We start from the raw sequence: 12,431 nt of genomic DNA on the forward strand, positions 1-12,431 counted from the left end.
TATGGCTGTAACAGAGTGAGGTTAAAGATAAGTGAAATGCAAATAGGGGGGGAAAAACACAGAAGGCAGTAACACTTTCCTAAATGTAATACCATACCAACCACAACAAGATTCCTATGAGTAAGGCAGAAAACTAAGCATCTCACAACCAGCCAGGATTCCTAACCAAAAATATGATAAATGAAGAAATATTTATATAAGCATGACTATCAAATATATTTATTATTTACACAAACTGTAAATATATTTACAGTGCAATCCTAGGTTTATTTATTCAGAAGCAAGTCCCAGTGTATTCAGTGGGGCTTACTCAAACAGGGACAGAACTGCAACCTCAAGTGATAAGCAACTTCATTCACACAACCCAAAATTCTGAATCATGCCACTTTATGCTGTTTTGCAACTGTTTATACTTGTTTTTATGGTTATTGGATTTTAAATGGCTTTATTTCTTGTTGTGAGCTGCCTTGGTTTCCAACCCTACCTCACAGGGTTATTGGAAAGACTACACACACACACACTGCAGATGTATACAGCCCATATAATAGTTTAATGTCAGACCAGTTGGTCATTGCAGAAAAATCAGTATTAGTTTTTAAAAAATCAGTATTAGTTTCCTACAGAATAAAAAGTGTAATACCTAAGTAAGCCCTGCCTACTTACTTTAAAATAGGACTGGAGGGGGGGACAGAAAGAGAACACAAACACAATTCCTTTTTACATGCACTCCAAAGTCCCACTGATTTTCAGCACATTCATAACCGTGTCTACTCAAAAGTAAATCCTATTGAATTCAGTGGGATTTACCCTGGACATATGGGATTAGCAACGCTTTTACCCCCACAAAAGCAAGTATTGGGAAGGTTTTGAAAACACTGCCCAGGATCTGACTCCTACACACAAGAGGGGAAAAAACTGAAATATATATACTTACCCAATTTATGAGATTTTCAGATAAACAGGGGGGGGAACCACCATTTTCTGGCCTTGCAATGAGGTTTACTAGACACTGCCACAGGTCAACCAAACACTTCACTGATTGGCTGCAATCCTGAACGGGCGGCGTTAAAGCTACGAAGTGCTATACAGTAGTTTGGAAAAAGATTTAACAGTCAGTGGGAGGCTGACATTTTTATGTATATCTCGAGAAGCGGACCACCTAGAAACTTAATTTTTTTTTTAATTAAAGCTGAGAATCTGGGCCAGCTAAGGAGCTAAACGGGCGCCGGGTGGCATGCAAAGAATCCAGGTAAAACCCGGCTAACTGGGCAATATGGCAACCCTAGCGGTATTTGGCTGGGTTGGAGCGTTTCCCTTTCTTAAAAATTGGGATTACTATAGCCAACCTCCAATCCTCTGGGAGACGTGCCGTTCAATCTATATTTGTGAAGAGCACTGCCAAAAGTGGAGCCCACCAGTCCACATTCTCCTTGAGGAGTTCTGCCGGGACATTGTCGCTTCCTGGAGCCTTGCCCGTATTCAGTCTGCCAACAAGGGAGATGATCTCTGAGACAGAAACTGTAGGCCATTTTGGGAGCATTTTCAATTGAGCGGTCTTTTTGTATACACAATCTTTACTAAGGGGCTTGGAGAATAAGTGGGATTCCCATACATTAGGTGGAATATGGAAATCCGCAGCTGAAGCGGCAGACTGTCCACCCCTAGACACCAATCTCCAAAAGGCCAATGAGTTCTTCTTTCTAACTGCGTTGATCAGATTTTTCCAGTCCTCTCTCCTAGGCTGCTGTTTTTTTGTTTTAATTAGGGCTTTATAGCTCCTCTTGAGTTCAAGGTATTCTTCAGGGAGAGAGGGTGAATCTACAGATCTATAAGTTTTATATTTAGACAAAAGGAGATTTTTAAGGGTGACACATTCATGGTCATACCATGATTTAGAGTTGGAGTAAGGAGTTCCAAGCCTTCTGGTAATTTTTGGAGCTAACGAGTGGCAAATAGAGGTGATGAGTTTCTGAAAGAGCTCCAAGGCTATATCTGGAGTTTGCGCAGTTAGTATAGATTCGCGTAAACAATAGCCTTCCTCGGACTGAAGGAATTTTAGCATGGTGTCACTCAATTTCGGGGACCATTTCATACAGGCGGGACCATACTCCACCAGGGAATTCATCATGGGCACACGTTCCAAGTAACTTGCCTGGGCTTCCAGATTAAGCGATACAAGCAATGGTATCTGATCTCTATCTTCCAAATCACGTGAAGTACTAGTTCCCCTCTATTCAGCACTGGTTAGACCTCATCTTGAATACTGCGTCCAGTTCTGGTCTCAGCACTTCACGAAGGATGCAGACAAACTGGAAGGGGTTTAGAGGAGGGCAACAAAGATGATCAGGGGACTGGAAACCAAGCCCTATGAGGAGAGACTGAAAGAACTGGGCATGTTTAGCCTGGAGGAGAAAAGACTGAGGGGAGATAGGATAGCACTCTTTAAGTACATGAAACGTCACATAGAGGAGGGCCGGGATCTCTTCTCAGTCGTCCCAGAGTGCAGGACATGGAATAATGGGCTCAAGTTAGAGGAAGCCAGATTTCGACTGGACATCAGGAAAAACTTCCTGTTAGAGCCATATGACAATGGAACCAATTACTAGAGAGGTTGCGGGCTCTCCAACACTGGAGGCATTGAAGAGGCAGCTGGACAGCCATCTGTTGGGAATGCTTTGATTTGGATTCCTGCATTGAGCAGGGGGTTGGACTCGATGGCCTTGTAGGCCCCTTCCAACTCTACTATTCTATGATTCTATGAAAACTAGGGTTAGGATAGCTCCCTGTTCTGCCGGTTTCAGTGCATCTCCGCCTCTCTCTTCTGAAAATGGGGGCACCCGACACTAGTCAAACCCTGCCTGTTTTTATTGTAAAACCTGGTGAGAGCAGCTCAAGTACATTTTTTAAAAAATCAGCTTCAAAGAGATTTTGCAGCTGATTGGCAGATCAACCTGTATCCCCTCCAGGTGTGGCCAATGAAAATGCTTTGCTGTGTTGGCTCTGCCTGTCACTGACTCTGGCTGAACCTACTGTTGGTACAACTGCTTTCCCCCTTAAAAATCCCAACAAGCAGCAGGCACCAGTGCTGGGGAGTGGGAGGGTGGCGGTGAAGGCGGGGTGGTGTTGCACACCTGGCTTCCCAAAGCCTAGCATCGCTGCCACTTACCAAGAGAGGGAGCGGAGAGGCGCAGGGAGCTCCGTGTGAGCAGCAGATTGGCTCTGGTGCAGTATCTGATGCGCCACACTGAGCACCCTGCCCTGTCACCTTCCTCTTCTTCCTCCCCGTAAGTGGTGGCAACACTCGGCATTGGGAAGCGGCCAAGTCCACAATGCCTCCCTGCTTTCATCCAGGCTACTGACCGCTGCTTAGTGTAACACTGGCATTCCAAAAAGACCATAGCTGGATGCAATAACAGGATGAAAATACAGCCCAAATGGGAAACTCAAAAAGACTTTGTAGATAAGAGGGGGGGGGAGAGAGAGAGAGAGAGGCATTGCTGTACGTCCAAACGGTGACCTCATTAACTGAAATGATAGTCTGTAGTCTCCAGATGCGCACCAAGGAAACACCAGCCATCACTAATGGTTGGCAAGCTCTCCGCATCCTCCTCCTCCTGCCCCCCGCCCCAGCTTGCCTTGCAAGGCATTCACGCACACCTTGAGACAATGGGGGGCAGGAGCTCAGATCTCTTTGACTTTTTCCAAGAATGCTCACGGAGAAAACAAACAGGTAAAACCTACCTCCTCTCCTCGGCCGGTTGATCCACTCTCATTGCAAACAAGCAAACACAACAAGCAAGAGGAGGCGGTAACAGGCAGCCGGGACAGCTTGCTAAGAGGCAGAAGAAGAAGCACAATTGGGAATGCAGGTTCCTGCAAGGAACCGTAGGATTCAGTTCAGGTGGCAGAGGAGACCAGAATCTCATGCTTTTCAGCAAGAAACGGTCATTTCCAGTTAAGGATGAATCCTCTCTTGTCTTTTGGGAACCCTCCTGTTTTGTTTTTATTACTGGGTTGTATTCAATGTTGCATGAAGGCGAACGTTCCATCAGCACTAGGGTTTTTCCTTGCACGACTGAGTGTCTCCTTCTGTGTTCTCCTCTGATTTGTTCTGTGCATCCCCCCAAACCTCTGGAGCAGATGTGCGGATGGCAGGAGGTGCGCAAGGGGAGGAGAGAGGGGGAAATCCCACTGCACTAGCACTAATCCCTGAACTAGTGCAAGTTTTTCATTGAATACCACGTCATTATTATTATTCACTGCATTTATTCGTCGCTTTCTACCAAAAAAAAGTCTCTAAATGGCTTACAGGTATGTCAGTCTTTTAAAACCAAATACATAGAACAAGAATTTCTAAAGCTGCTCAACAATAAGAATAGAAAAGGACGATTCTTACCATAACCCAATAAAAAATGAACCCTGGAAACTAGTCATAAAATCCTAACACATTACAATCTAAGTTGAAGGCCTACAGCCTGGGAGGGGGAATGGAATATCTTAGCCTGGTGCATAAAATGTTTGGTGTTCGGATAATTGGTCAGTTGCCTGCTTTCGATGGGGTTGTACTCCCTCTGAAAGAGTAGGTCCATAGTCTGGGGGTGCTCCTGGATCCATCTTTGTCGCTAGAGGCCCAGGTGACCTCAGTGGCTAGGAGTGCCTTTTACCAACTTCGGCTGGTAAGACAGCTGCGGCCGTTTCTGGACCAGGATAGCCTGACCACTGTTGTCCACGCACTGGTAAGCTCCAGGCTGGATTACTGCAATGCGCTCTATGTGGTGCTGCCCTTGAGGTTGGTCCAGAAGCTGCAGCTGGTGCAAAATGCAGTCACACTGCTCACTGGGGCAGGGTATCGTCAACATGTCACCCCGCTGCTGAAAGAATTGCACTGGCTGCCCATTTGCTACCAGGCCAAGTTCAAGGTTCTAGTTTTGGTGTACAAAGCCCTATACAGCTTGGGGCCGGGATACCTGAAAGACCATCTTATCCCTTACATACCCAGCCGATCACTGCGCTCTGCAGGTGAGGGCCTCCTGCAGATACCATCTTATCAGGAGGTCCATTCCACACAACATAGGAAGCGGACCATTAGTTTAGCAGCACCTACCCTGTGGAACTCCCTCCTCTTAAATATTAGACAGGCGCCATCTCTGTTATTTTTTGGCGCCTATTGAAGACTTTCCTCTTTCAACAAGCCTTTTAAGTTGAGACCGGCTATCCCAGTCTGCGTCTGTGTTGGAATTGCTTTTTAATGTGTTCTTAAACCTTCTTTTTTAAAATCTTTTTAATCTTAGACAATGTTTTGACAGCTTTTTTTAAGAAACGTTTTTGAAGGTGCTTTGTTTTAATGTGCTTTAAAGTTTGTTTTTCTGACGTTTTAAAGTTTTTAGTGCTTTTGTTTGCCACCCTGGACTCCTGCCGGGAGGAAAGGTGGGATATAAATAAATAAATAAATAAATAAAAGCTAGCAATGTTGCTGCTAGGCAGTTTTCATGGGGAGAGCATTCCTCATATGGGGAGCCACCACTGAAAAGGCCTGTTTCCTCGTTGCCACCCCTGCACACAGAGAAGGGCTTCTGACGATGGTTGTAGGTCCATATGTGGAAAGGCTGTCCTTGAAGCACTGGGGTACTGAGACACATGAGACTTCATAGGTCAAAAGCGGCGCTTTGATTTGACCCCAGAAAGTAATCGGTAGCCAATGCAGTCAAGCCAGCATGGGTGTTTTGCATGCTCAGCCCATCTGGTCCTAGTCAACAGTCTGGCTGCTGAATTCTCCACTTGCTGCAGCTTCCAAGCTGTCTTCAAAGGCAGCCCTGTATATAATGCATTGCAGCAATCTAACCTAGAGGTTATCAGAGCATAGACTACTTCTAGTTTATCCACACACCCTTTCTTAAGGGTAAGCATTTGGGCTTGGGGGAGGGGCTTGGAAGGGAAGTGGGTATATACTTCATTGGCCATGTAATGCCACACTTCCTTAGAAAAATTCAGTGGAAATTAGGGTCTCCCCTCCCCCCGCCCCCCAAGCATTAGCCAGGAAAGCTTGTTGTGTGCCTTCAACTCGATTTCGACTTATGGCGACCCTGGGAATCAGCAACCTCCAATAGCATCTGTTACAAACCAGATCTCGTAAGTTCAGGTCTGTGGCTTCCTTTATGGAATCAATCCATCTGTTGTTTGGTCTTCCTCTTTTTCTACTCCCTTCTGTTTTTCCCAGTGTTATTGTCATTTCTAGCGAATCACAGGAAAGCTTAGGAAAGCATAAATCACACACATCATAACTAAATCACACTAATATCTATGCAGAACTGCAGAGTGTGTTTCTTCATCCCTCAAAGTAATTGTTACTGCTGAAGACTGGAGGAACAACAATCTTTAGGGTCAGTCCTGCGTGAGTAGGCTCGGGGCCTGTGAGTTCCTGTTCTCCCCACTCTTCCATTTATGGATGGGTTTAGCTTTGCTTTCAGAATAGCATCTCCAGTTAAAAGGACCAGGCTGATAATTACCTGAATTTCAGCTTGTAGTGTATCTCAGCTTCATTTTTTTTAAAATTAGCAAGATTCTAGCCCTCATGATTGCAGAGAAAAACACTGGGAATATATGGGATGTGGCTGATGAGGGCTCAGAAATCCGTGGGTGCACAGACATGCCTTCAGCTCTTCAGTGGTGTATGTATATATAAAAGTTACAACACCTTGTATCTGGGAGCCAGCCAACTTGTATCTGGCCTGCCACACTTCAGTCCGCAGGTAGAAGACAAATTGAATGTCCTGCCATACAGTTCACATGTCTGAAAGCTCCTCTAGGAAAAACAAGTACTGTACCTTGCACACAGAAAACTAGCTGTCAAGGAGAAGTTTGGACTCGAGTCACCCTCCCTAGTGTACCAGCTTTCTACGATGGCTTTTTATTTTTTGTATGGAGGAGCATTCAGTCACATGCCAGCTCTGACTGGCAGTCTGAAGTGCTACAGCCAGAGGGGAAGGTAGCAAGGGTTGCCAAGGTTAGCTTCTCTAGCAGACCAACCTTAAGGTGGTCGAGATTAGTCCGTAGCTCAGTGGTAAAGCACTTTTTTTGCCTGCTGAAGGTCCCTGGTTTAAACCCCAGCATATCCTCAGGTATGGCTGGGAAAGACTTGTGTCTAAAACTCTAGAGAGCTGCAGCCAACCAACATAAGACAGTGCTGAACTAGACTGGCCAGTGGTCTGACTCACTATGTCAGTGATTCTCAAACGGTGCGCCCAGGCACACTGGTGCGCCCTAAGAGGTGGCTAGGTGTGCCTCAAATATTATGAAAGTATATTTTAAAAATGAGAAGAAACCCATTTGTATAGGGTAAGTAATAGTTTTCTATAGTTTATTTTTATTCATAGTTTAAAATATATTAATATATTTTTAATTTTGTACACGAAGTGCGCCAGAACATTTTTATATGTTTTACAGTGCGCCGCAAACCAAAAAAGTTTGAGAACCACTGCACTATGTTGTTGCTGTTATATGCCTTCAAGTCAATTACGACTTGTTTTGTTTATTTATTTATTTATTATTTGATTTATATCATACCCTTCCTCCCAGCAGGAGCCCAGGGCAGCAAAGAAAAGCACTAAAACACTTTAAAACATCATAAAAACGGACAGTTAAATAATCTTCTTGATCATCCCAGAGTGCAGGACACAGAATAATGGGCTCAAGTTTCAGGAAGCCAGATTTTGACTGGACATCAGGAAAAACTTCCTAACTGTTAGAGCCATACGACAATGGAACCAATTACTAGAGAGGTAGTGGGCTCTCCGACACTGGAGGCATTCAAGAGGCAGCTGGACAGCCATCTGTCGCGAATGGTTTGATTTGGATTCCTGCATTGAGCAGGGGGTTGGATTGGATGGCCTTATAGGCCCCTTCCAACTCTACTATTCTATGATTCTATGAAAACAACTTTAAAAACATTTTTTAAAAAGCTTTGTAGACTTTTTTTTAAAAAAAGGTTAAAAAACATTTTTTAAAAAAGATTTAAAAGCATATTAAAAAGCAATTCCAACACAGAAGCAGACTGGGATATGGCAACCATATGAATCTTTTGGATATATTCATAGGGTTTTCATGGTAAGAGGTATTCAGAGGTGGTTTACCATTGCCTTCCTCTAAGCCTACAGCACCCGGGATTCCCAGGCGGTCTCCCTTGATTTTTTTTAGGGTAAGAATTGACATTCAGCGATAGAGCATCTGCTTTGCGTGCAGTAGGGCTTTAAAATAATGACTTTTTTAAAGGATTAGTCTTAGACAAATTCATGGATCATAGGGATATCAATGGCTATTAATCCTGATCGCTATGCTCCACCTCCACTATCAGAGATAGTTTGTTTTCAAATGTCGATTGCTGGAAACAGTGGAAGGGGAGAATGCTCTTGCATTCAGGTCCTGCTTGCGGGCTTCCCATGGGCATCTGGTAAGCCACTGTGAGAACAGGATGTTGGACTAAGTGACTAGCCGTGATTTCCACATTCTCTCTCTTATGCCTCTGAATGCCGGTTGCTGGAAACCACAGGAGGGGAGAGAGCTTTTGAGCTCAGGTCCTGCTTGTGGGCTTCCCATAATAGGCAACTGACTGGCCACTGTGAGAACAGAAAGCTGGACTATGAGGGGCCACTAGCCTGATCCAGCTCTCCTTAAGGTCCCAGGTTCAGTCTGCAGCATCTCCAGATGAGGTTGGAAAAGACTCCCTCTATGAAACCCCAGAGACCTGCTGCCAGTCAGTGCACATAATACTGAGCTAGATGGACCAATGGTCTGATTGACATAAAGCCGCTTCCAGTTATTTTGGCAGAGGAACTTTGATGAGCAGGGTGGGTTGGGGGGTTGTTCTGCCTCCCTTTTGGGCAGATGAATTTGGTGAGTACCCGCGGACGACAGCCCTTGCTGCAGGAAAGAGACAGCACAGCATGCTATTTCTTGGAAAACTTTCCAAATTGTAGTTGGCCCAGGAGGATAGAAGATGAATCACCAGCTTTTTTAGGCCTGTAGGAACACTTGGGCCTTTGATGAGTGCTGCAGGCACTAGGTTAATGTTGGATCCAGTAGAATTAATCTGAGCTTTGAAAAGCACATAGAGTAGTTGGGAAAGAGTGTCACTCTTCCAACTTCTGGAGGAAGTTGAAAGCTCAATGTGCTTTATGTTCTATGTTCCTCTTTCAACAAGCCTTTTAAGTTGAGACCTATCCCAGTCTGCATCTGTGTTGGAATTGCTTGTTAATATGTTCTTAAACCTTGTTTAAAATGTTTTTAATCTTAGACAATGTTTTGACAGTTTTTTTAAGAAACATTTTTGAAGATGTTTTGTTTTAATGTGTTTTAAAGTTTGTTTTTATGACGTTTTAAAGTTTTTAGGGTTTTTGTTTGCCACCCTGGGCTCCTGCCAGGAGGAAGGGTGGGATATAATAATAATAATAATAATAATAATACTTTAAGGGGGGAAGGTAGCCACTCTTACCACCTCATAATCACGGGGGCAGTTAGTGGGTAGGTGGGTGGCTTGATGTCTTCATAGGCATGAGGGGAATACCTCAGGAGGGCCATGACACCCATTAGCAACCCCCGTCTTAAGCTTTGACGGGATTCATAGCAACACCAGAGGAGAGAAGCCAATTTAAGGTGGCTTCACAACACAAAAGGCCACATCAGCTTGGTGCACAAACCCCAACTTTGTAGCTCTTCTGGCAATGGATGCATGAAACAGAGGATGTCCTCCTCCAGGCTGAGCTATCATCCTAGATTAGAGGCAGGTGATGGCAGTCCAGTGGGCCATATCCAGATCATCAGGTAGTGTACTCCAGCCAAGTCATCCCCCCCATTTACTCCCAAAAGGTGAGTTGTCATACTGGCAGCCGTGCAAATGAGGTGGAAAGGCATGGCAAGTGAAATGCAATTCACGGGCTTCACTTATCTTACTCTGGACACTAGTGGTGTCAGCTGGGAGCAAGTTTGTCCTGGTATTTCTTCTGATATCACAGGCTGTAGTCCAGCAGAGGACTCTATTGCTGCCATTGGCTTACCAGCTGTGAAGTCACAGAGAAGAGATGAGCAGCCACAGGAATATCCCTTATTCAGAGAGACAAGGCCTCTGTGGCTGCCGTTGACCTCTACTCTGAAGTTGCAAAGGGCCGGAACAAATGAGGGCTAAGAGGCATGGAGGAGACTTAAATGAGGACTGGAAACCTAAGGCTAAAGAGCAGAGCTTGGAAAAGTTACTTTTTTAAACTACAACTCCCATCAGCCCCAGCCAGCATGGCCACTGGATTGGGCTGGTGGGAGTTGTAGTTCAAAAAAGTAACTTTTCCAAGCTCTGCTAAAGAGCAACCGTTTGCTAAATGAAAGCGTTATACTGAGTCAGACCATTGGTCCATCTAGCTCACTACTGTCTGCACTGACTGGCAGCAGCTCCACAGGGTTTCAGATAGGAAGTCTCTGCCAGCCCTACCCGAAGTTGCTAGGGAAAGAAGCTAGGGCCTCCTGCATGCAATGCAGATGCTCTGCCCCTGAGCTATATCCACAGACAGTGAGCTTCATCCTCGTGGATTATCACCAGTCACGCAGATTACATTTTGCTACCTCCACAGGTGGTAAAATTCATGCAGATGGTGGCCTGGCTGTATTTACAGCATGGACGTGCTTATGTCAAAACTTGTGCTTATTTTCTTTCTTTTCTCTTCCTCCTCTAGATCTTTTTCGCTACCCTGACCCGCATTGTAAACATGCTCCACACCTGCTCCTCGCGGGATGATGACACATGCAACGTTGCGGGTCCCCCTTGTCTCGTTGCTTCCTGTTTAACACTGTGGATTTGTGTGTGTTCTCCCGGCAGGTGTGTCCTCTGTGGCGTCCCTGATGTCCCTGGCTTGGGTGCTAGCCTCCTATCACAAGCTTCTCCGGGACTCCAGGGATGACAAGAAGAGTATGAGCTACAGAGGGGCCCTTATCCATCTCTTCTGGCGCCTCTTCACCATCTCATCCAGAGTTATTTCTTTTGCCCTCTTTGCTTCCATCTTCCAGCTCTATTTTGGGATCTTTCTCGTGGTCCACTGGTGCGCCATGGCCTTCTGGATCATCCATGGAGGGACTGACTTCTGCATGTCTAAATGGGAGGAGATTCTCTTCAACATGGTGGTAGGGATTGTGTACATTTTTTGCTGGTTTAATGTCAAGGAAGGGCGGACCCGATACCGAATGTTTGCCTATTACACCGTAGTCTTGACGGAAAATGCTGCCTTGACGCTCCTTTGGTATTATTACAGAGATCCCGACACCACTGACTCATACGCTGTGCCAGCCCTTTGTTGCGTCTTTCTTAGCTTCGCTGCCGGGATAGCACTGATGCTCTTGTATTACGGCGTCCTGCATCCCATGGGCCCGAGAGCTAAGATTTTTGCCAGCTCCTGTTGCGCCGAACTGCTCTGGGGCATTCCTTTGCCCCCTGACATTGAACCCATGGCTCCCCAAACCCCTGGGTACAGGGCGGCCCAGGCGACGCCAACCAGAGCGGCCACGGAGCAACAGGAGGAACTCACGGCTGACACTTGCTTGCCCGTTTTTCAAGTGAGAGCAATGGTGCCATCGACTCCGTCTGGGAGACCCTACCACCCAGAAGGCCCTCTCATTAAGATAGACATCCCAAGAAAGAGGTACCCTGCTTGGGACGCTCATTTTGTAGACAGGAGATTGAGAAGGACTATAAACATTCTCCAGTATGTCACTCCCACCGCTGTAGGGATTAGATATAGAGATGGACCTCTCTTGTATGAATTGCTACAGTATGAATCTTCACTTTAAAAGCTCCTTTAAACACAAACACACATACAAACAGACACACAAACACACATACCAACAGACACACACAACACTGTCACAAACAAATAATGGAAAATTAAAAGAGGGAATTTGGGGGTGGGAGAGGGGTGGGTTAATTGTTTATGGTCAACACAGCTCATGAAACTAACCTTCCAATAAGTTTTCTTTCTGGTTGCTGTATGTATCTGGAAAAAAGGGGGGGGGGGAAGTAGCCTCTACATTTTGTAAGTAAAAACAAAAAGAAAAACTTTTCTTTTGTTTTTTACGCACAGGAGAAGAAAGTGACAACACCACAAACCAACCAGTATTTCAAACTTCCACGCTTTCAGGGGCTGGAGCAAACTGAGCGTATCCACCTCTGAATTTTATACCTTACACCAAGTGTAGGGCGTTATCCTAGGGATTGGTGCTGATTGAAAATAATAATAATCCTAATAATAAAAAATAACAAACAAACAAAAAAACCTACAACTGCCTTATGCCCTTAGGTGCTGAGTTTCATTATGTACTGTCACCTCCCTCATGCAAAACTCTTTGACGGTTTTAATGACAGAAGCTATGGATACGTGTGTGTATACATACATATGTAT

The 12,431-nt window shown here is 45.2% G+C and overlaps 1 protein-coding gene across 1 annotated transcript in view; it reads left to right on the forward strand.

Moving 5' to 3' along the window:
- XKR6 (XK related 6) overlaps positions 1–11,863 on the forward strand; it is a 216,668-nt gene extending 204,805 nt beyond the window's left edge. The window contains exon 3 of the mRNA XM_061626499.1: positions 10,859–11,863. Coding sequence (XP_061482483.1) covers positions 10,859–11,823 — 965 coding nt within the window. The 3' untranslated portion in view covers positions 11,824–11,863. The remainder of the gene's footprint in view (positions 1–10,858) is intronic.
- The last annotated feature ends 568 nt before the right edge of the window (positions 11,864–12,431 follow it).

This window comes from Rhineura floridana, chromosome 4, assembly GCF_030035675.1.
Source record: "Rhineura floridana isolate rRhiFlo1 chromosome 4, rRhiFlo1.hap2, whole genome shotgun sequence".
Taxonomy (NCBI): domain Eukaryota; kingdom Metazoa; phylum Chordata; class Lepidosauria; order Squamata; family Rhineuridae; genus Rhineura; species Rhineura floridana.